Raw genomic sequence first — 22,862 nt, forward strand, 5'->3', positions numbered from 1 at the left:
TCTCTCAAGTTCTATGTTCTAAAACATGAAGTTGAAGGTAAATTATAGTACTGAGATAGCATTATACAATCAAGATTTATCACTCTGAGCTAAGTGACCCCTGAAAGTTCCCATCTTTGTCTCACCCTGCCTAATGCCTATAATCACTCTCTCCATTATCCAATCACGTATACATCTTCTGTTCATCTACATATGATTGAAATGTTTCATGGTTCACTCATTCAACACACACTACTAAGGACCTAGTATGTGTCCATGGTCAGTAACAAAGAAACTGAATGTAAGTTTTCCAAAACAGAATCAAGAAAAGTGTTCTAATTCATAAGTTCCTTTCATTGTCACAAGTAAGACAGAGCGAAGTCCACTAGAGCTCAAAAAAATGGAATCTTATGGAATTGTCCTTAAGTATCAAAGCTAGAGGAGCTAAGAAAAGTCAAGTTCGGCACAAGAGTCACTACTTACCCAGTTTGCTAGGCCTTTTGCCTGAGATTTCATCTGTTTCTGATTTTTCTTCACTAGGAAAGTAACTATAAAATAAGAAGGTAAATTGTTTATCTCCTTCTGCTTCTAACAAGAGGGGCAAACCCAAGGGAATCTTATCTTTCCCTAAAGAGAATTACTTACCCCATCTTGGAAGAGTTGTCTTTAAATAGAAGTAAGGTAGAATCAGATGACAGAGGTTTGGGGACAGAGAGAAGGCCAACTGACTTGCCAATTTCACTACTGCCATCACTGTTTTCTTTATCCATTTCTTTCTCATCTTTGGTTTCTATTTCTTCACTACTGAGAAGGAATTCTGCAACCTTCATCAATCATGCCACCCAAAACCAAAGTAAAAAAATTTAAAAGCAAATATGTTGTTAGCATCATGCATGGCTGCTTGGTTATAGGTCACATCGTAAATCTGAAAAGGTAAACCCAAAGGAGACTTGGTCTGACCATCATCATTAACATAACTTTCCCTGACACTTCTAGAGCTCTTTTGTACTTTTTTACATTTTACCCTCCCCAAAGTGCTACAAGACTGAAAAAAGACCGAATTATCATTTTACTGAGGCAATGAGAGGTTAAATAACTAGCCTGAGAATGCAGGACAACTAGTGGCCTTAAACCAAACATAGACTATGACATGCTACCTGGTTCAGCCATTGCTTTCCTCTTTTCTTTACCCAGGGGTAAATATGAACCAAGTCTTTCAAATGACTGCAGAGTTCAAACAAGGGGGGGGGGTCTTCTTTTTTTCTACTACCAAAAACTTCGTCATTATCTACCCTAGGCAGAAGACAATAGTATAGAACAATGGCAAGAGGCCCTTTTATAAATTTCCTCCCCAACCAAGAAAGAAATTAACTCAGGAAGGTCTCAGCCTACCTGAGAATTTATTCCAGACCTCAACCTGACCAAGGTTGAGACTGCTTTTCATTCTGAATAGAGAAAACTTAAATAAACATCAAAGATAAAGGCATCTATTAATACAAAGCCATTTCCATTTTAGCCTTCTATTTCAGTGAGTAGACTAACAGGTAGAAGCTAAGGCTAGGCCTCTGTGAACTGCAGGTATCTAGAGGTGCTAACAGAACTGAATGCAAAGACTTCGGTACCTGTGAGCTACTTACACCATCTCTGCCCCTAAAATCTCTTATACAATTGAATGTGCTTACCTTACTTTACCCTACTCTTATTTAAATCTGATTTACTCTTTCCCTTATCCATCCTAAACAAATAACAAAATGAAATAATTGTCAGAAACCTCCTGATTGCCTTCTTCTTCCTCCTCTTCTTCCTCTAGATCTCCTTCTTCCTCCTCTTCTCCATCTTCCTCAGACTCATCTGTCATTTCTTCCTCCTCTTCCTCTTCTTCAAATCCATCTTCATTATCTAACTTAAATAATGCTTGGCGCTTTCGGCGCTCCTCAAGCCTACGGAGTTTCATTGCTTCCTGCAGCTTAGCTTTCAGCACCTGAAGCTTTTCACCTGAACAGAAACAGGAGAAAATGCTTTAGACATAACGACCAACTACCTACTGCAATAACGGAAGTGTGCACTTCAGACAACCCCAGGAGTGTTCCAGTTACATCCCAAAAGGAAAACCCGAGGCCTTATTACTCGAGGGTGTTATCTTAACAAATAAGGATTATTATGAACTAAAGAGAACTTTTCATAGTTATGTTCTACACTCTGAGATAATATACTACACAGAGATTATAAAAGTTATTAAAGAGGACAAAAATGGGGTGCAAGAGTAGGACTCTGAAAGTCTCTGGCCCAGAAGCCATGAAGGACAGCCTTGATAAATATACCTATATTAAAGAAAAAAAGAAGGGGCACCTGGGTGGCTCAGTCGGTTAAGCATCTGGCTTTGACTTTGTCTCAGGTCATGATCTCATGGTTCATGAGTTCAAGCCCTGCATCAGGCTGTCTGCTGTAAGCACAGAGCCTGCTTCTGATCTGTCTCCCTCTTTCTCTGCCCCTCCCTGCTTTCACGCTCTCTCTCTCAAAAATAAATAAACATTAAAAAAAAATTTTTTTAAAGAAAAAAGAAACAACTCAAGAGTAAAATGGGCAAAGAATATGACCTGGTAGTTCACAGAAAAATTGAACATACATGGTTAGTGAACAAATTAAAAGTAACACTTAACCTCATTTCTTTTTTCCTTTCTTAAAGGTTTTATTTTTAAGTACTCTCTACACCCAACGTGCAGGTTAAACTCACAACCTCGAGATCAAGAGTCACGTGCTCCACTGACTGAGCCAGCCAGATGCTCTGAGTCTCATTTCTAATTAAAGAGATATAAATCAGGGCGCCTGGGTGGCTCAGTCGGTTAAGCATTCGACTCCAGCTCAGGTTATGATCTCACGGTCTGTGGGTTTGAGCCCCGTGTCGGGCTCTACTGACAGCTCGGAGCCTGGAGCCTGCTTCAGATTCTGTGTCTCCCTTTCTCTGACCCTCCCCTGTTCATGCTCTGTCTCTCTCTGTCTCAAAAATAAATAAACATCAAAAAAAAAAAAAAAGAGAGAGATATAAATCAAAGTAAGAGATAACATTTTTGACATATTAACAGGAAGAAACAGGAACTCATATAGTGTGATTCAGAGTATAAATTGGTGCAACTATTTTGAAGAACAGGATGATATATATCAAAATTTGACTCAATGATTCCACTATAAGGAATTCTGCATCCAAATAAACCAACATATATCTGATACTACGGTGCAACATTGTATGAAATAACAACAACTGGAATAAACAAGATGTCCATTAACAGGAGTGTGGTTAAACAAATCATGTTACAGTCCCACAATGGAATATTATGCAGCTGTTAAAAAACTCTAAAGCAATATAATGTGTATCTGAACTCTGAAGTTAGGAGGTCTGGATTAGGCTACTGGTTCTACTACTTATGAGCTGTGCAAACCTGAGTAAGTTGTCTAAATTCTTTGTATATCAGTTTTCTCCTATATAAAATAAGAATACTAATGTTATTCACGGTAAAGCACCTAGAGCAATGCCTAGCAGAAAGTAAGTATCCAATGTCTGTCTGTCTGTCTGTCTCTCTCTCTCATGCCCACACCCATAATGGTGTACGCATATGAATTTTCTTCCAAGGACACACAAGAAATTAACAGTTGCCTTTAGGAAGACTAATTTTTCATTTCATACTTTTTCCTCAGTGTCTCCATTTTCTATGTGATATATTATTTATACTTTTTTTTTTAATGTTTAGTTTTGAGAGAGAGAGGGACAGCATGAGGGGGAGAGGGGCAGAGAGAGAGGGAGACAGAAGATCTGAAGTGCACTCTGCCCTGACAGCAGAGGGCCCGATGTGGGGCTCACACTCAAGAACCATGAGATGATGACCTGAGTCAAACTCAGATGCTTAACCGACTGAGCCACCCAGGTGCCCCTGTCACTTGTACTTTCAAAGTACAACAGACATCTGGGAACAACAGACATTGTTAAAACAAAAGAGCAGATTACAAAGCAGAATGTACAATATGATTGTATTATTGTTTGTTTAAAAAAAATGTTTTTGGGGCGCCTGGGTGGCTCAGTCGGTTAAGCGTCCGACTTCGGCTCAGGTCGTGATGTCGCAGTCCGTGAGTTCGAGCCCCGCGTTGGGCTCTGTGCTGACAGCTCAGAGCCTGGAGCCTGTTTCAGATTCTGTGTCTCCCTCTCTCTGACCCTCCCCCGTTCATGCTCTGTCTCCCTCTGTCTCAAAAATAAATAAAGGTTAAAAAAATTAAAAAAAAATGTTTTTAAGGTTTATTTTTTTTTTAATTTTTTTAACGTTTATTTATTTTTGAGACAGGGAGAGACAGAGCATGAACAGGGGAGGGTCAGAGAGAGGGAGACACAGAATATGAAGCAGGCTCCAGGCTCTGAGCTGTCAGCACAGAGCCCAATGTGGGGCTTAAACTCACAAAGCACAAGATCATGACCTGAGCCGAAGTCAGAAGCTTAACCGACTGAGCCACCCAGGTGCCCGTTTGTTTTTAAAAACATATCACCTATGCAAAGAGATTAAAAGGATACACGATATAATTATAGAAGGTGTCTCTGATAGAGGATCATAGAAGCTTTTTTTTTTATTCTATATATTTTCTACAACAGATATTTACTGTTTTTTAATAAGACAAAAACTATTGGAAATAGTCATCTTATCACCTCCCACATCTAAGCAATGCTACATGTGAGTCATGCCAGAGGTACTGCTATCCAATCTTCAAACTGTCCAAGGAAAAAGATTCTAGAACTTTTCACTATAGGGTCTTCGGTAGCCATAAAGACCTGCCAGTGTACAAAGCATAAAGCACGCAAACGAAAACATGAACTCAAATACCTGGTTTTGTGTGGCTTGCTCCATCCAGCTTCTCAGCTGCCAAAGTCACAGGTACCACATCTGCCTTTAGCTCTTCCTTTCCATCAGTGCCCACGCCTTTCACTATGATGTTCACATTCATCTTCTGACCAGCCCTGGGTTTCACTGCTGGATTAGCATGCTTCCAGAAACGCTGTTTCAAGGCTTCCAGTTCTAGATCCAAACACCAACCAGTATGTCAGTATGCCATGCTTGAACTCTTTCCTTTAAGATTCCAGTTAAGAATAGAACTACTCTGACCCAGCAATTGCACTACTAGTTATTTATCCAAAGGATACAAAACTGCTGATTCGAAGGGGCACACGCACCCCAATGTTCATAGCAGTGTTATCAACAATAGCCAAATTATGGAAAATGCCCCAATGTCCATCGACTGATGAATGGATAAAGATATGGTGTGTATATGGGTGTATTTTCATGTATACACAATGTACACACACACACAATGTATACATACATATACACACAGAGTGGAATATTACTTGGCAATCAAAAAGAATGAAATCTTGCCATTTGCAACAACATGGATGGAACTAGAATGTATTATGCTAAGCAATAGAAGTCAGGCAGAGAAAGACAAATATCATGATTTCACTCATATGTGGAATTGAAGAAACACAACAGATGAACATAGGGGAAGGGAAGGAAAAATAAGATAAAAACCGGGAGGCAAACCATAAGAGACTCTTAAATACAGAGAACAAACTGAAGGTTGCTAGAGAGGAGGTAAAGGGGGGGGGGGGATGGGCTAAATAGGTGATGGGCATTAAGGAGGGCACTTATTGGGATGAGCACTGGGTGTCATATGTAAGTAATGAATCACTGGGTTCCACTCCTGAAACCACTACTACACCGTATGTTAACTAACTTGAATTTAAATAAATAAATTTAAAATTTAAAAAAAAAGATTCCAGTTAAGAATCAGTTTTTAAGCTAAGTTTTTAAGCTCAACAAAGTTGGAGGGGGAAGAAAAATGCCCCAAAACACCAAAAACTCCTTTGCTACTAACACCTATATCAAATTCACGTAGCTTAACCCAAACTAATGAAATGTTGCTATTATTCTACCTCAATATACTTCAAAAATCATTTTAGGGTAGACATTTACAACTGAAGTTTCTAAACGTGTGCAATTCTTAAAAAAAAAAAAGTATTATGCTGGTGGAACAAATACCATAATTACCAATCATTCAATGGCTTAATTTTTCATAGGTTTCAGCCTCTTTTTAAAAATTTTCCTATTTTGAACATTTCACTATTTAATAGTAATCTTACTAAATATGAGCAAGGTCAATTTAAAAAGGGGGAAAAAATGGCAATCAATCCAGACAGTGATGTAACTCGTGTTGGTGAAACTGTTATACTAGTATAACCAGAAAGGAAATTCCACTTACAGGTGGCCTCTGAACCACACACCCAACTTGCATACAAAGGGGAATATACATATACCAGGAGCGGTAAGTTCAGTCGTCAAACGGCAACAGGGGCTCTATCCCCTCTTCTCCAATGCTATATAGTTCAAAATTTCCTTCTCCTTTCTCCCTCAGCTAGCTGCTACTGGGCACCATCATGCCTCTGTTTGCATCACACCACAGTGAGCTCTGTTTTAAGAGAGAGACAGTAATAAAGAAAAGATTCCTTCGGGGTTGAGGGATGCCTTCTCTTCCATAAAATGTCCAGGACACTCCAAGTTTGGTTCTTTTTCTTTTTTATATTTTTTTTATTTTTGGGACAGAGAGAGACAGAGCATGAACGGGGGAGGGGCAGAGAGAGAGGGAGACACAGAATCGGAAACAGGCTCCAGGCTCTGAGCCATCAGCCCAGAGCCTGATGCGGGGCTCGAACTCACGGACCGCGAGATCGTGACCTGGCTGAAGTCGGACGCTTAACCGACTGCGCCACCCAGGCGCCCCTGGTTCTTTTTCTTAAAAAATGCCCTCAAATCATATTGTAGTAGTTTTGTGGTTAGCAAAACTAGTGGTTTTTCTTGCCCTAGAAGGGGATAGGACTGGAAGGAAGCCTTTCCATTCTGAGTCCCTAACTTTTTTTTTTTAATTTTTTTTAATGTGTATTTTATTTTTGTGATAGAGAGACAGAGCATGAGCAGGGGAGGGGCAGAGAGAGGGAGAAACAGAATCTGAAGCAGGCTCCAGGCTCTGAGCTGTCAGCACAGAGCCAGACGCGGGGCTCAAACTCAAGAACCACAAGATCATGACCTGAGCCGAAGTTGGATGCTTAACTGACTGAGCCACCCAGGCACCCCTCTCTAACTTTATTAGTAGCAAAAAATCCAACACCAAAGGATAGTATGTTTATATCACAAACAAAAGTGCAAGGAGAGAAGATGTAGGTCTGTATCCTCTTTTATAGCAGTTCAGTAAGGCTGGAAGCAATGGGTAGTGGCAGTGGAAAGGGAACAGAAATAGGCAAGTCATTATTGGCACCAAAAGAATAAAAGAAATGGATGTGGAAGAAGATTTACTTGGGACCTAAAATGATAGTGAGGCAGAGGGGTTGCCTTCATTCTTATGGAGAAAGCCAGGCCCCTAAAAGCTCTTCATCCCCAATGCACCACAGCACCTACTTTTGCCTCTTACTATATTGCTACTTCTTGCCTTTTACTATATTGCTCAACCATCTCCCTCCTCATCCTAGGATCTCTGTTCAGGCTCCTCTCCGTCCAACAGTCTTTGCCTAGCTCCTTTCATGTCCTAAGTGAAAAGTCTCTGCTCCAGCTCAGTGTGCATCAGCAGCCTGAATCTAAAACTGTTCTCATTCCCATTGTTCTTTGTCCAGAAAGTAGAGGAATTGAGGACAGAGACTTTCCCTACACTATTGCAGGAAACAGAAGTAATATATTTCTGGTACCCCAGAGTTTGGATCTATATGCATTTTTCTCATGGAAACCTTACTCCATGTGATATTAAGGAAATTAAGGTCTTTCTACTGCTTTTACTCTTAACCCCTTCCAATGTGTCCACCATACTAGCCGCTAGATTGTCCCAAAAATGAATATCTGATTGGGTCATTTCTTTTGCTAAAAATTTTTCAGTGGTCCTCTACTAACAAAAGGCAAAAGTCCAAGCTCTTAGCATGGCCTAAAAGCCTTGCATGATCTGGCCTCACTAGTTACCCATTCCCAAAGTCCTTGCAATCTTCACCCTACCTCATCAGGATACCTTGTGTTTTCTCTTGCCTCTGTTGGGTCTTTTGTGGGTCTGTTCCCTCCACCAAGAAAGCCTTCTCTCATTTCTCTACCTTGGTATCTCCTATTCAGCTTTCAAGAGTCAGCTCAGGTATCAGGTCCTTTCAGAAGCCTCCCTGACTCTCCACGAGGTACTCCAAGTGAGGTACCCTTTCTCTAGGCTCAGGGTATACACAGTCGTGTAATGGCCTGTTTGCCTGTCTTTCACTCCTATTAGACTCTAATTTCCTTGACAGCAGGGACTATGTCTTGTATACACAGCATCTAACACAATGCTAAATGAAAGTTTATTACACAAATAAATAAAAGTTGATCCTAACTTCATACATATTATGGAACTGACTGGTCTGGAAACCCAACTTTCATGTCAAATACTATTACTGAAGGAAAACATATTCTGGGTTAAAAACAAATGCCTACTATGTGCCAGGCACTGTGCTAGTTCCCTATATAAGCCAAGTGTAATATTGGAACAATTACCCGGCCTCTCCAAGCCTCCATCTCTTCATTGCAAAGTAATACCTGCAGCCATGAGAATTAAGAACAATAATAAAGAATCTATCAGTGTCTCATACAGTAGGTACTCAAAAAAATGTTTCTTCTCTTTCCTGTCTCAGTTCAGGACTATTTATTTATTTATTTTTTTTTTTTTTAATTTTTTTTTTTTTCAACGTTTATTTATTTTTGGGACAGAGAGAGACAGAGCATGAACGGGGGAGGGGCAGAGAGAGAGGGAGACACAGAATCGGAAGCAGGCTCCAGGCTCTGAGCCATCAGCCCAGAGCCCGACGCAGGGCTCGAACTCACGGACCGCGAGATCGTGACCTGGCTGAAGTCGGACGCTTAACCGACTGCGCCACCCAGGCGCCCCCGTTCAGGACTATTTAAAGAACATTGAGTTTCAGACAAAAAAAAAATCTTGGGGGGCACCTGGGTGGTTCAGTCGGTTGAGCATCTGACTTCAGCTCAGGTCATGATCTTACGGTTCATGAGTTTGAGCCCCGCCGTCAGGCTCACTGCTGTCAGCCTGTCAGCACAAGCCCACTTCAGATCCTCTGTCCCCCTCTCTGTGCTCCTCCTCTGCTTGCAGTCTCCCAAAAAAATAAATATTAAAAAAAAAAAAAAAATCTCAGGGCACCTGGGTAGGTCAGTTAGTTAAGTGACCGCCTCTTGATTTCAGCTCAGGTCATGATTTTATGGTTTATGAGATCGAGCTCTGTGCTAAGCTCTGCGCTGACAGCATGGAGCCTGCTTGGGATTCTCTCTCTGAGCCCATTTCAGATCCTCTGTCCCCCTCTCTTTGCCCCCGCTGTGTGCTTTCTCTCTCTTTCTCTCTCAAAAAAAAAAATAAATAAATAAACTTAAAAATCTCCTATTTCTTTGCTAATGGATCTATGCTAGTTCTGTTAACAACCCTTCCAACCCATCTCCTATTCTGGTCAAAGGGATTTATAATATCCTTCCAATAATACCATGCAGAACTCTTTCTGTCCCTTCCAAGAATGTCCTTCTCTCCACTTCCACAAAGCCCACCCATTCAATCAACAAAGACTCACTGAGCATATTTTACACACCAGATACTGTGGATAACAGAGCACCCACCAACCATAAGCTCTTATAGTTTTAATACAAATAATTTCACTAATAACAGAAGTAGGAGCAAGCATTTGAATGCTTCTTTATGTTATCCATTTCTATGCATGATTTCAACAAATGTTCACTATAGCCCTATGAACCAGATATCCTTTAAAGAAAAAATTTTTAAAAAGGTGGCTCAGAGAGGTCAAATAGCATATTCAAAGTTAAACAGTAAATAGCACAACCCAGATTCAAACCTTGCTCTTGCTACAGAGCCTAAGCTCTTAATTATCATGCCAAACTGCCTCAATGCAGAGGAGAGAATATCCAATTCTATCTACTAGTCAGGAAGTCTACCTAATATGGTAATACTTGAGCACTGTCTTGAAGGATCATTCATTCATTCATCACTCATCCAGTATAAATGCCTACAATGTGTCATCCTCTGCGGAAGCGCCGGTGATAGAGTAGGGAACAAGCCAGAAGATCCCTATTCAAAGTATAAAGGGAAAGGCAGTGAACAAGTAATTACATCCACCTACACTTTAAGCCTTCTTTTAACCACCTATTGGGAGAAACTTATCCTTCCTCTAAACTGCCATAGCACTTTATTCTAAATGTTTCTTTCAGCAGAGACTATTTTTCCCTTTTCTTCATTTAATTTTTCCAATTATCAGTGATACATGCTCATTATAGAAGTCACTTTCCACTTTCTCTCTTGTATTACTGTTATTTGCATACTTATTATCTCCCCTACAAGAGTGTAAGTACCTTAACTGTACGATAAATATCACATTTCTCTTGGTATGCCCTACAGCACCTTGCATGTCGTGGATAGTTTAGTACTTCTTAAATGACTTCGGGAAAAAAGAAATTCAGTTTTGCAGACAATTTACTGAACCAAAATGTTTTCCTTTAACAGTAAAAACATGAACAATGCTTTTTTGAATGTCATACAATAACGCGACAGCAATGTACTTCTTTTGTATGTTAACCTATCAATAGGCTTCTATTTTAAACAAGGTTGAGGACATCCTGATGCCCTGCCAAATTTATCTAAATAGAATTGTACCCATATCTGGGTATCTACAGAGTAAGCTCATGTGTGCAGTTATTGGTTTCTCCTATGTTCCATATCCCCAAATAGTAGCAAATAACAAAAAGCTGCCAGAACAAATCACTCTGGAGGCTCCCCACAACTCAAAGGATTACCTCTGTTGGTTTCAGGTTCTTCAAGTATCACAAAGGAGTCTTCATCAGCACCCAGCCGAGGTTTAATGGAAACATCTACTCCCAGTTGCTTAAGTCTATCCAGAGTGAACCTCCTTGCTTTTTCAAGTGGCACAACTACTGATTTAGTTTGCTGCCTGGGCTCTTCCACCTTCTCATCTGCTTCTTCTGTTCTTTTCAGGCCTTCTTCTCCCTCCAGGGCACGAGGTTCAGGTGCCATAAGCCCTCCAGCCTGACACACCTCATTGTCCTCATTCCCGAGGATGTTGGACTCCTGATGTGCCACTGAGCTGTCCTCAGGTGGAGGTCTGCCATCACCCTGCTTCTGTTTCTCCTGAATTTCTAGCTCTTCACTTCCCATCATATCCTTGCTACAAGATTCCCCTGATCCAGTAGTGATCTGGGGTTCCTTTGAAACTGCAGGGAGTGCGTTAATTTCCAGTTCATGTCCCACACACACTGTCTGCTCAGAATCTTTGTTATGGTGGCCATTATTCATCTCACTTGTATTTACAGTGTCTATGGTTTCTTTGTGATGGTTTGACTGATACTTAGATGACCTAGAGAGGGGAAAATAAGCTCAAGTTGAAAATTATCCTAAGTGTGAAACTCTCATCTCAGCACATAATGAATCCATTATAACAGTTTTAAGAGACTGAGGAATCTGAACTTTTTTACACCAGATGTTTGCTACAAAACTGAATATTTACAAAAATTATAATCTCAAGGAAAGAGAATTCTTACTTCAGTAGCGCCATGGCATTTCCCTGGCAAGTGGGTCGAGGTTTACGTTTGAAGAAATCATGAATGGTTTTATTCTCTGGCATATGATATGGAAGATTAAGTGCAGATTCTACAAAATGGAACAAAACAAGCAAATACACATACTGTATATTCTGAAATGTCACTTCATGTTCAGTCAACTAAACAGCACAGTGAAAGCCATCACCAGAAATAGAAAACAATCCTGGCTTTAATAAAGACAGGATCTAACTACAAAAGAACTCCCTGGAGACCAGTAGCTTTTAAACCTAGTTGTGAAATTAAACTGATCCAGGAAGTTTTTAAAAAATACAGATCCTTGGGGCACCTGGGTAGCTCTGTTGGTTGGGTGACCGACTTGGACTCAGGTCATGACCTCGTGGTTTGTGGGTTTAAGCCCCCTGTCAGGCTCTCTGCTATCAGTGCTGAGCCCGCTTCTGATCATCTGTCTCTCCCTCTCTTTGCCCCTCCCCTGATCATGCTGTCTCTCTCTCTCAAAAATAAACAAACATTTAAAAAATAATTAAAAAATACAGATTCTTGGACCCCACTTCAAGCCTACTGAATCAGAATTTCTGTGGGACCTAACACCTTACACATTTGAAAAGCTCCCAAATCCTGATACAGCTGGTCCACAGAAAAACATTAAAAAAACCCTCCCTCCTTAGCACTAATACAGTTCTGGAAATTTTCTCAGTTTATACTTATGTTCCAGAGGCTTTAGAACAGTGGCCATTCACCAAGATCAATTTTAAACTTGGTATTATAATTTATATTAAGAATATTAAAAAAACCAAAATTCCCCAATATCCAAGTGGAGCTTACAAAGAAATATTGTGATTTGCCACAAAGTTACTGTACTGGTTTATATTACCTCGAATAAGGCGCTGAGTTTCACTGTGCAGTTTTTTTAACGCTTCCTTACTTAATTTGGCTGCCTTCCGTTCCTTAAAGAAAACAAAGAGACTATGTTAATGCTATTATCCAGAAAGACATTCATCCTTCAAGAGTTGGCCCTCTCCAAGAAAAGAGGATAGAGAGAGAAAAGTAAGCACTAACGAATTCAGTACAATATAAACTACTAAATATTTATCCAAAGGATATAACAAAAATGCTGATTCAAAGGGGCACACATACCCCAATGTTTATAGCAGCGCTATCAACAATAGCCAAATTATGAAAAGAGCCCAAATGTCCACTGACTGATGAATGGATAAAGATGTGGTGTGTATATATATGTGTGTGTGTATTTACATGTATACACAATGTACACGCGCAATGGAATATTACTTGGCAATCAAAAAGAATGAAATCTTGCCATTTGCAACAACATGGATGGAACTAGACTGTATTATGCTAAGCAAAATAAGTCAGGCAGAGAAAGACAAATATATGATTTCACTCATATGTGGAATTTAAGAAACACAACAGATGAACATAGGGGACGGGAAGGAAAAATAAGATAAAAACAGAGAGGGAGCAAACCATAAGAGACTCTTAAATACAGAGAACAAACTGAAGGTTGCTAGAGAAGAGGTGGGTGGGGGATGGGCTAAATAGGTGATGAGTATTAAGGAGGGTACTTGTTGGGATGAGAACTGGGTGTTATAATATGAATGATGAATCACAGGGTTCTACTCCTAAAACCAATACTACACTGTATGTCAACTAACTTGAATTTATTTTATTTTTTTTTAATTTTTTTTTTTAATGTTTATTTATTTTTGAGACAGAGAGAGACAGAGCATGAACAGGGGAGGGGCAGAGAGAGAGGGAGACACAGAATCTGAAACAGGCTCCAGGCTCTGAGCGGTCAGCACAGAGCCCAACACGGGGCTCAAACTCACGGACTGTGAGATCGTGACCTGAGCTGAAGTCGGACGCTTAACCAACCGAGCCACCCAGGCGCCCCTAACTAACTTGAATTTAAATAAGTAAATTAAAAAATAAACACAGGGAGACCATTTATTTGCATATCACATTGAATTCAATACAATCCATATCTGTGTCCCTACTGTACACAAAGCAATACCATGGGTACCAGGAAAATATGATAGACTTGATAAAACATTTATCCCTCAGAAATCCACAATCTCCTGGGGAAAGAAACCAACATGACAACATACAGAGCTCTATCCCACCTTCCGTATGGTGCCTTTCGATAACTCAGTTTCTTCTTCAAATGAATAGACCCCACTCTCCAAAGACAGCTCTTTTTTCTAAAAGAGAAGATTACAAGTTGAAAAATATGGACAAAAATTAGACCGAAATAAGAGACGTTGCTTACTCAAAAGACTGCTTTTGTACCCCAACATCACATCATGCTATGTTAATAAAAAGTCAGTAATTATCAAATAGAGAGTTTTAAACATACAGCATCCTATAATGCCTAGAAAAAAATTTGCTATCTCAAGTGAAGGTTGGGCCCTAATTTCTCATACTTCTTTATTTCATCTTTCCCTAAGGAGGGACAATGACTCCCAGGAAGCTAAAGGTAATCTTAGCAAGAACAACTGTGCTTCCAAACACTCAGGACAATGAGGTTTTGACTGCTGCTTTTCTTTGATACCCCTCCAGAAACACTTTAGGTTCATTTCTTAGAGGCCACAGGATTATAAAATGTATACCTCTGTCCCATTACGTACCTGCTTCTTACACAATATAAAGTATCTTACTTTTTCCTCCTAACATTCCGATGAGGGCAATTAAAATACTAGTTTCCATACAAGTTAGCATGTCTATCATTTGCATTGCCGGATTCTAAAATTAACAGCCAAAAAACTGAAATCAATTGCCACATGTTTTTCTGGAGTTAAAAATGACAACTTCGGCTCAGGGCATGATCTCATGGTTCATGAGTTCGAGCCCCACCATCAGGCTCTGTGCTGACAGCTCAAAGTCAGGAGCCTGCTTCAGATTCTGTGTCTCCTCTCTCTGCCCCTCCCCCACTTGTGCTCTGTCTCTCTCTCTCTCTCTCTCTCTCTCTCAAAAATAAATAAACATTAAAAAAAAAAAAAGTTTAAGGGTGCCTGGGTGGCTCAGTCGGTTGAGTGTCTAGCTCTTCATTTAGGCACAGATTCCAGGGTTGTTGGATCGAGGCTTGTGTTGGGCTCAGCACCTGGTTACGATTCTCTCTCCCTCTCTCTCTCTCCTTCTGCCCCTCTCTCCTCTCCCTTGCTCACGTGCTCTCTCTTAAAAAAAAAAAAAAAATGGTTCCAGGGGCACCTGGGTGGCTCAGTCGGGTAAGCATCCGACTTCGGCTCAGGTCATGATCTCACAGTCCGTGAGTTCAAGCCCTGCATGGGGCTCTGTGCTGACAGCTCGGAGCCTGGAGCCTGCTTCAGATTCTGTGTCTCCCTCTCTCTGACCCTCCCCCATTCATGCTCTGTCTCTCTCTGTCTCAAAAATAAATAAACATTAAAAAAAAAAATGGTTTCAATAGTAAATCAGAAAATAAAGAAGGGGCCTCTGGGTGACTCAGTCAGCTGGGTGTCCAACTTCAACTCAGGTCAATGAACTCGCGGTCCGTGAATTCAAGCCCTGTGTCGGGCCCTTGTGTGGACAGCTAGAGCCTGGAGCCTGCTTCAGATTCTGTCTCCCTCTTTCTCTGCCCCTCCCCTACTTGTGCTCTGTCTGTATCTCAAAAATAAACATTAAAAAACATTTAAAAAAAGAAAGAAAGAAAATAAAGCAAAGGTTAGGAGCAGTGGGTTAGCTCTTTTGCAATCATCTTTTACTTGCCTTGTGCTTTTTTACTTTGTTTTTCACAGCTGCCCTTATCGATTCTAATGACTCTTCGTCTTCTAATGCAGAGTTATTTTCTTCCTCCAATCCAGTTTCAAAAAGGTCTTTATCCACAAGAAGACAGCCACTATCATTAAATGGCTGTTTCACATCATCTTCCTGGACAATGCATAAAGACAAAGCAAAATCCAATCACCCAAACTCCAATATTTCACATCATAAGGTAATTTGGACCAGGCCATAAAAAGCCCATAATGTATCGGTAGACAAATATTTGGCATTTTAGAACATTCTCCCTGGTTCCTACCCACAGCCATCTTTTGAAGTCCATGCTGTGATTTTGTGCCACTGTCCAAAGCCAACTTAGTAAAAAGTAAATGTTTTTTTTAAAAACTCAAATACTTATCAAACAGCTAGTTTATAAAAAGATGTTTTTTTCTAGTTAGCAAACAAGACTTCTGACTTATGGATGCCTAAAAAAGTACTCCTCTGAAAGTTCATTTTCATCAGATAACAAGCACAATACTCCACGTGCTTGCAGAGAAAATCAGAAATCCATTTACGGAGAATGAGACCAACAAGTTTTAAATTACATACCTCATTACTCGCAATACAAACCAATCAACTTGAAGCTATATTCTAAGTGCAGAAACCTCAAGAACTAAAAGGAATTTTTTCTAAGATGTTAATCTGCCTTAGAAAGAACAAATTTAGGGGCACCTGGATGGCTCAGTCAGTTAAGCATCCGACTTTGGCTCAGGTCACGATCTCATTGTCTGTGAGTTTGAGCCGCGCGTCAGGCTCTGTGCTGACAGCTCAGAGCCTGGAGCCTGCTTCAGATTCTGTATCTCCCTGTCTGCCTCTTCCTGATTCGCACTGTCTCTCTCTCTCTCTCTCTCAAAATAAAATAAAAAACAGAAAAAGAACAAATTCATTCTTTTAAATATACCTCATTTTTTGTTTCCTTCTTTTTTAGCCGCCTGATTTTTTCCATCTTTTTTTCCTCTTTCTCAAGTCTTCTCTTTGATTTTACTTTTGCTTTTCCTTCCATTCTTTCTTTATCATGTTTGGGTTTTTTGGAAATCTTTCTGTCAACTGTAAAGTCCACAGAGTTTTCAGATTGGAGACTCAGCTCTAAGCAAGGCGTCACCTGGGTTTCAAGATTTTCCTGATACAAAGACTCCTCAATGTCACTTCCAGCACTGTCTGCCAGAGTTTTGTAAATCCTTCTGACTTTTCCATTTTTTCTGGCATATAAGTTCTCTTTATTTTCCTCCTCAACGCTGTCGTAAGTTTTCTCTGGAAAAGCATTTGTGTCCTCTCTTTCAGAATCACTGTCTTGTAGCAGCTTCCTGCTTTTCAATTTCTTACTCACAAATATCTCTTCATCTGAATCTGGAGAAAACATAATTTTTTTCAGAGATCTACTATTATTTTGTCCTCCTCCTGGTCCCACTACTCCTAAAAAACATCCAATTACCCAACTGCTGTGTCACCTTGTGAAATTATGTAACTACCACTAAGAACTGATTATAGCAAAGCAAATCTAAAAATAGGTTTTAAGAACCATTTTCCCTGGAAATGTCTCTTACTGAGAAATGTAATTATATATATTTACAAAGTGTAAAGTTGTTCTAATTCTTTTGGTAGGTGTTAAAAATCATTTATTAAAGGATGAATGCCTTCAACCATGCAATGTGGTAGCTTCTAGACATTTTACACATTTAATAATAGAAATGGTTAATTTCAAAAAAAGTATATGCACTATAATTTTGCTTTTATAATAAATAAGACAAATAATAAGGTTAGGCATTAATAATTTAAAGAATCAAGAGAATAATGAAATTAATCCAATCCACTTATAACCCAGGCCCCCACATTCTATTTCTAAAAATAAAATTACTATTACAAACCTCCATCACTCAAGGGCACAATCGTTCCACAGCTGCCTTGTCCACTGTCTGAAGGACTATCGGGTTCTTCCTGTGAGATAAGTTTTGGATCATTGATTTCTAGATGAACCTAGAAAATGAGAACACACTTTGCATTAACCAGGTGGTGACAGAAAGCTCTGAGTACATAATGATACACAAATCATCATAGGATCGGCAGGCTGAAATGAAGGGATGACATTAAGAATTACTGGACAAAGAAAAACACAAAAATTCACTGTTCACCTTTGAAGGATACTATAGAAGCAATGATTCATTTTGAGTAATGGTACATAAAAAGAATCAAGCTTTTATTACACATTTTCTGTTTGAACTGCTTCTCAGTGTATCCAAGTGACATGTTAAATAACATCAAAGAATTGCAATCCTGATGTGAAAAAAAAAATCTATAGGACAAACCGTGTGTTACTTTTGGAATGAACTTCAAGAAAAAAGGAGAAAGAGGGGCGCCTGGGTGGCGCAGTCGGTTAAGCGTCCGACTTCAGCCAGGTCACGATCTCGCGGTCCGTGAGTTCGAGCCCCGCGTCAGGCTCTGGGCTGATGGCTCAGAGCCTGGAGCCTGCTTCCGATTCTGTGTCTCCCTCTCTCTCTGCCCCTCGCCCGTTCATGCTCTGTCTCTCTCTGTCCCAAAAATAAATAAAAACGTTGAAAAAAAAAAAATTTAAAAAAAAAAAAAAAAAGAAAAAAGGAGAAAGAGAGGAAGGGGGACCTATATAGAGTTAAGATACATACACACATACACACACATATCAACAACTGCAATATGCACATTTTGTTTTTGTTTTTGATTTTGTTTAAGTAATCTCTACATCCAACGTGGGGCTGGAACTCACAACCCAGAGATCAAGAGTCCCATACTCTACTAAGCCAGCCAGGCACCCCATGCAATATGCAGACTTTGGATCTTGATTCAAATAAACAGAGCACCTGGGTGGCTCAGTTGGTTAAGCATCCGATTCTTGATTTCAACTCAGGCAGTGATCCCAGGGTTATGGGATTGAGCCCTGTGTTGGGCTCCACGCTGTGTGGAGCCTACTTGAGATTCTATCTCTTTCTCTCTTTCTCTCTGCCCCTTTCCCCAGCTCATGACTTCTTTCTCTCTCTTTCTAAAACAAAATAAATAAACAGAAAGTATACATCTGAGTCAATGAAATCTGAACACTATCTATTTAGTATTAAGCAATAATTCTAAGATTTTTAGGTGTGGTAATATTTGTGTTACCTGTTTCGGAAAGCCCTTATCTTTTAGAGATGTATAAAGAAATATTTTTGGATGCAATGATATCTGAAATTTGCTTCCAAATAATCCAGTGAGGGTGAAAGTGGATGAGCTATAAATGAAACATGATTGGCATGATTTGATAACTATTTAAGTTAGGTGATAGGTTCATTATACAGCCTTTCTACATTTGTATATGTTTGAAAATTTCCAAATAAAACCATTAAAATGTTTTTTAATGTTTATTTTATTTATTTATTTTTTTAAATTTACATCAAAGTTAGTTAGCATATAGTGCAGTAATGATTTCAGGAGTAGAATCCAGTGATTCATCCCCTACATATAACACCCAGTGCTCATCCCAACAAGTGTCTTCCTTAATGCTCCTTGCCCAGTCCATCCCCCAACCCATAACTCCTCCAACAAGCCTCAGTTTGATCTCTACATTTGTCTCTTCTGTTTTGTCCCCGTCCCTGTTTTTATATTATTTTTGCTTCCCTTCCCTTATGTTCATCTGGTTTGTATCTTAAATTCCACATACTACCAAAGTCATATATTTGTCTTTCTCTAATGTTTTTATTTATTTTTAAGAGAGAGAGGCAGAGTGCTAGTGGGGGAGGGGCAGAGAGAGAGGGAGACACAGAATCCAAAGCAGGCTCCAGGCTGTGAGCTGTCAGCACAGAGCCTGACGTGGGGCTCAGACCCACAAACAGTGAGATCATGACCTGAGCCTACGACAGATGCTCAACTAAGCCACCCAGGCGCCCCTCAAATAAAACCATTTTAAAGGTCACAAGTAGAGGTGCCTAGGTGGCTCAGTGGGTTAAGCTTCTGACTTTGGCTCAGGTCATGATTTCACAGTTCCTGGGTTCCAGACCTGCACAGAGCTCTGTGCTAATAGTGTGGAGCCTGCTTTGGAGTCTGTATCTCTGTCTCTCTCTGCCCCTGCCCCCCACCCCGGCTCTCAAAAATAAATACAACATTTAAAAAAAAAAAAATCACAAGTAAAAAGTATAAGTAGGATGGGTGTGTTAGGTGACATGACCAGTCAAGTAACCAGGCTGACCCTAGAGGCCAGGTCTCGTACATCCCTGGTGTTCTTAGGGCTCTGACTTGACTTAATAGGGGGGCAGATATTAACATCTGTAATGTAGTCGAGCATTACTCACCCTAATGGCTTCTCTAACAACTATTAAATTGTTTTAAATGTTTGGTATAAGTATTAAAATAATAACCAAAGATAACAGGTATTAAGGAATCACTGAGGATCATCACATATGTGCTGATGATTCTCCCAACACCTGAAGCAGTAAGATTCTTTGTGGATGTGGAAACTGAGTTTAGATAACCACATAACTCAGTACATGCTTTAATCACTTTCTTCTATGCAATTTATAGCAGTATCTGCCACAGTCAGGGCCAGGAACAGGGCAAGAACAGAGTCAAGTCTCAAAAACCCCTGTAATTGAGATAATAGTACAACATTAAAAACAAACAAACAAAAAATCAAACTGGCAAATCATGGCTCATGAGGTCAGCCTACTACTTTTGTAAATAAAGTTTTATTGGAACCAGGGCCAGGATTATAGGCACCTGAAGTGAAGTAGTGCAAGCGCAGGGTCAGATCTTGTCTTTATTTAAAAGTTTTATATTTTGTTCCAAACCATATAATGGAATTTTTGCTTTAACTTTTATTTTTAAAAATTGCATTAAAACATTATCTTAATTACTGAGTTTGGGGAGCCCTCTTAAATTTTGCTCCCAAGGCTAGTGTCCCACACTAGTCCCGGCCCCAGAAAAGAACCGGGTTCTGGAAACAGATGCTTCTATGCCCAATCCTGCCAGCAATCAAAGAGGGCCCGACACTCCTACTTCTTTCGGGGTCGCGTTGGATGACCTCACAGGCCCTTTGTAGAGCCAATTCCGAACTCCCAAAGACTGCCGCCGTCCATTTCCGGAGAATCCCGCCCCGCATCCCAGCGGCCCGGGTCTGCCCAGGCCTTCCTCTTTTGGGGGGCTGGACAAGGAAGAACTCCGGCGGCAGGAAACGCGCCAAAGGGGAGGTGGGCGGGCGTGGCCGGCTGAGGAACTGCTGGGCGGCCAGCTGCGCGCGCGGAAGGGACCAGAAGCGACGCCGCCTAGCTCACCGAGGCGCGGGAAGCCCACCGCGGGACCGGACCGCAAGAGTCGCGAGCCCCAGGGGCCATCCCGCCAGGCCCGGCCGCGCGCCGCGCCGCCCGACTCGACCCCTACCCCAACCCGCCCCTCGGAGCCAGGCCTCCGCAGCCGCGGATGGCGGCAAGTGCACGAACCCACCTCAGAAAGTACTTCGCCCGTCATGACTCCGGCTTCCTAGCGCTTCGCTTGTGACGGAGCGGGTCTCCTGGTCCCTTAGCCGGAGCGCAGCCGCTCCCGCGGTCTCCAGCCCGGCAACACCGTTCGAGGTTTCGCGCCCAGCCAGAGTGGAGGCCCCGCCCTAACGAGTTGCACCAATCCGGAGGAGGGTTTCTACATGAGGCCACGCCCCTATGCCGTCCTACCAATCACGAAGCACCTTTGACGAGCCCGGAGACTGTAATCTGGGTAGGGTTGGCGGGTCTCGGTTCCTCTCGTCTGTTGAACCTAAGTGAGCCTGAGATTCTCCTGGCTGCCAGGCGGTCGGGGCCCTCTGGCTTCGCAAGGCGGTACCAGGAGAGTGGTGGCCTTTGAGCTTTGACCCTTGCCACAGCGCAGTGTGAGGAGTAAGCCTTCTGGGCTGGATGGAAGTGAGCTGGGAGAAGATCCCAGGGCCACCGAAGGCACCTGTGGGGATTTTCTCCCGGACCTCCATCCCTGGAGCAGCTAGATCCTACTTCCTCCTTCTTGTACATAGCATTCATGCCACTGAACAAACAGACGAGTTTTGTGGGCTGCTCGGATACCAAAGAATATCCTTGGATAACCTTTATAATTTTACTTAAATTTAATTTGGGGATGCACAAAACATGCACCCATACCATTTCTAGACTTTTTGGACAAGACAGGAAAAAGAATAAAAGGTCTGGAGTCAGACTAATCCCAAACAATTCTAATCCCTTGTCATTTTGCTAGTTACTATCTTTTTGCCCCTCCAGGTCCATTCTCTGTCTTTCCTTATCCTGCTCTGTCCAGCAAAGGATGACTTTTCCCCACTGCATTACCCAAGCTCCCTTGCCCTCTGGCTCCTGGTTGAATCAAGCCCCTGGAAAGTACTTTACAAGATTACTATAGGGAGAAGATCAGAGGGCACCAAGAAAGAAAGGCATGGTAGTTACCATCCCCACTTCATTCTCGTGATCCTATCCACTTGTAGGGTAACCAACTCATCCCGATTTTCCCAGGACTTTCCCAGTTTTAGCATTGAAAATCCCATCTCCCAAGAATCTCAGTTCCAGGCAAACCAGGATAATTACCTTATCCACTGGCCTCCTCTTCCAAGTTTCCAGCTTTAGTTGGGTTCAGATAAAAGTTCTCTTTCTTCATCTTTCTTTACCTCCTCACCACTTCCCAACCCACTTTTGCCACACCAACAAGATCCCATTATCCACCCTCTTCTCTCGCATCTGTCTAGCCATGTTTTCATCCACTTTACTATTAATTGCTACATTGATGATTTACAAATATCCGTCATAGCACTCCTCCTTCATATTTGGAGGGCTAATATTTATCAGGGGCTTACTTACCCTGTGACAAAAGCAGTTGCAAGAATTTTGCAAACATCTTATTTAATCTTCAGAGTAAATTAAAAAAAAAATTTAATGTTTATTTATTTTTGACAGAGAGAGACAGAGCATGAACGGGGGAGGGGCAGAGAGAGAGGGAGACACAGAATCCAAAGCAGGCTCCAGGCTCTGAGCTGTCAGCACAGAGCCCGACGTGGGGCTCGAACTCACAGACCATGAGATCATGACCTGAGCCGAAGTCGGATGCTCAACCAACTGAGCCACCCAGGTGCCCCCAGAGTAAATTTATAAGGTAAGTAATACTACTATCTCCATTTTAGCAGGAAACTAACTTTTAAAAAGGCTAGTAACTGGTGGAGCCAATATTCATATCCTGCTCAGTCTGACTCCAGAGCTCAAACTCTTCAGAGAGACCTTGACTGAGTCCCCTCTACATTCTCCCTCTATCCCATGTTCTGGTTTCCCCAATAACACCTCTGCCGCAATTTTATTTTATTTAAATGTTTATTTATTTATTTTGAGAGGGGTGGATAGGAGGGGCAGAGAGAGAGAATCCCAAGCAGGATGTGGGCTGTCAGCACAGAATACCACA

At 41.2% G+C, this 22,862-nt stretch overlaps 1 protein-coding gene across 1 annotated transcript in view; it reads right to left on the reverse strand.

The window, feature by feature from the left end:
• CLSPN (claspin) overlaps window positions 1-17,433 on the reverse strand; it is a 28,381-nt gene extending 10,948 nt beyond the window's left edge. The window contains exons 1-11 of the mRNA XM_032594258.1: window positions 17,312-17,433; window positions 16,348-16,793; window positions 15,396-15,557; window positions 13,796-13,873; window positions 12,529-12,601; window positions 11,637-11,745; window positions 10,875-11,452; window positions 4,842-5,033; window positions 1,751-1,974; window positions 625-803; window positions 463-527 (exon numbers count right to left, since the gene is read on the reverse strand). Of these exons, the coding sequence (XP_032450149.1) occupies window positions 463-527; window positions 625-803; window positions 1,751-1,974; window positions 4,842-5,033; window positions 10,875-11,452; window positions 11,637-11,745; window positions 12,529-12,601; window positions 13,796-13,873; window positions 15,396-15,557; window positions 16,348-16,449 (1,762 nt within the window). The 5' untranslated portion in view covers window positions 16,450-16,793; window positions 17,312-17,433. The remainder of the gene's footprint in view (window positions 1-462; window positions 528-624; window positions 804-1,750; window positions 1,975-4,841; window positions 5,034-10,874; window positions 11,453-11,636; window positions 11,746-12,528; window positions 12,602-13,795; window positions 13,874-15,395; window positions 15,558-16,347; window positions 16,794-17,311) is intronic.
• Between the last annotated feature and the right edge of the window lie 5,429 nt (window positions 17,434-22,862).

The sequence above is a fragment of the Lynx canadensis genome, chromosome C1, assembly GCF_007474595.2.
Source record: "Lynx canadensis isolate LIC74 chromosome C1, mLynCan4.pri.v2, whole genome shotgun sequence".
Lineage (NCBI taxonomy): Eukaryota > Metazoa > Chordata > Mammalia > Carnivora > Felidae > Lynx > Lynx canadensis.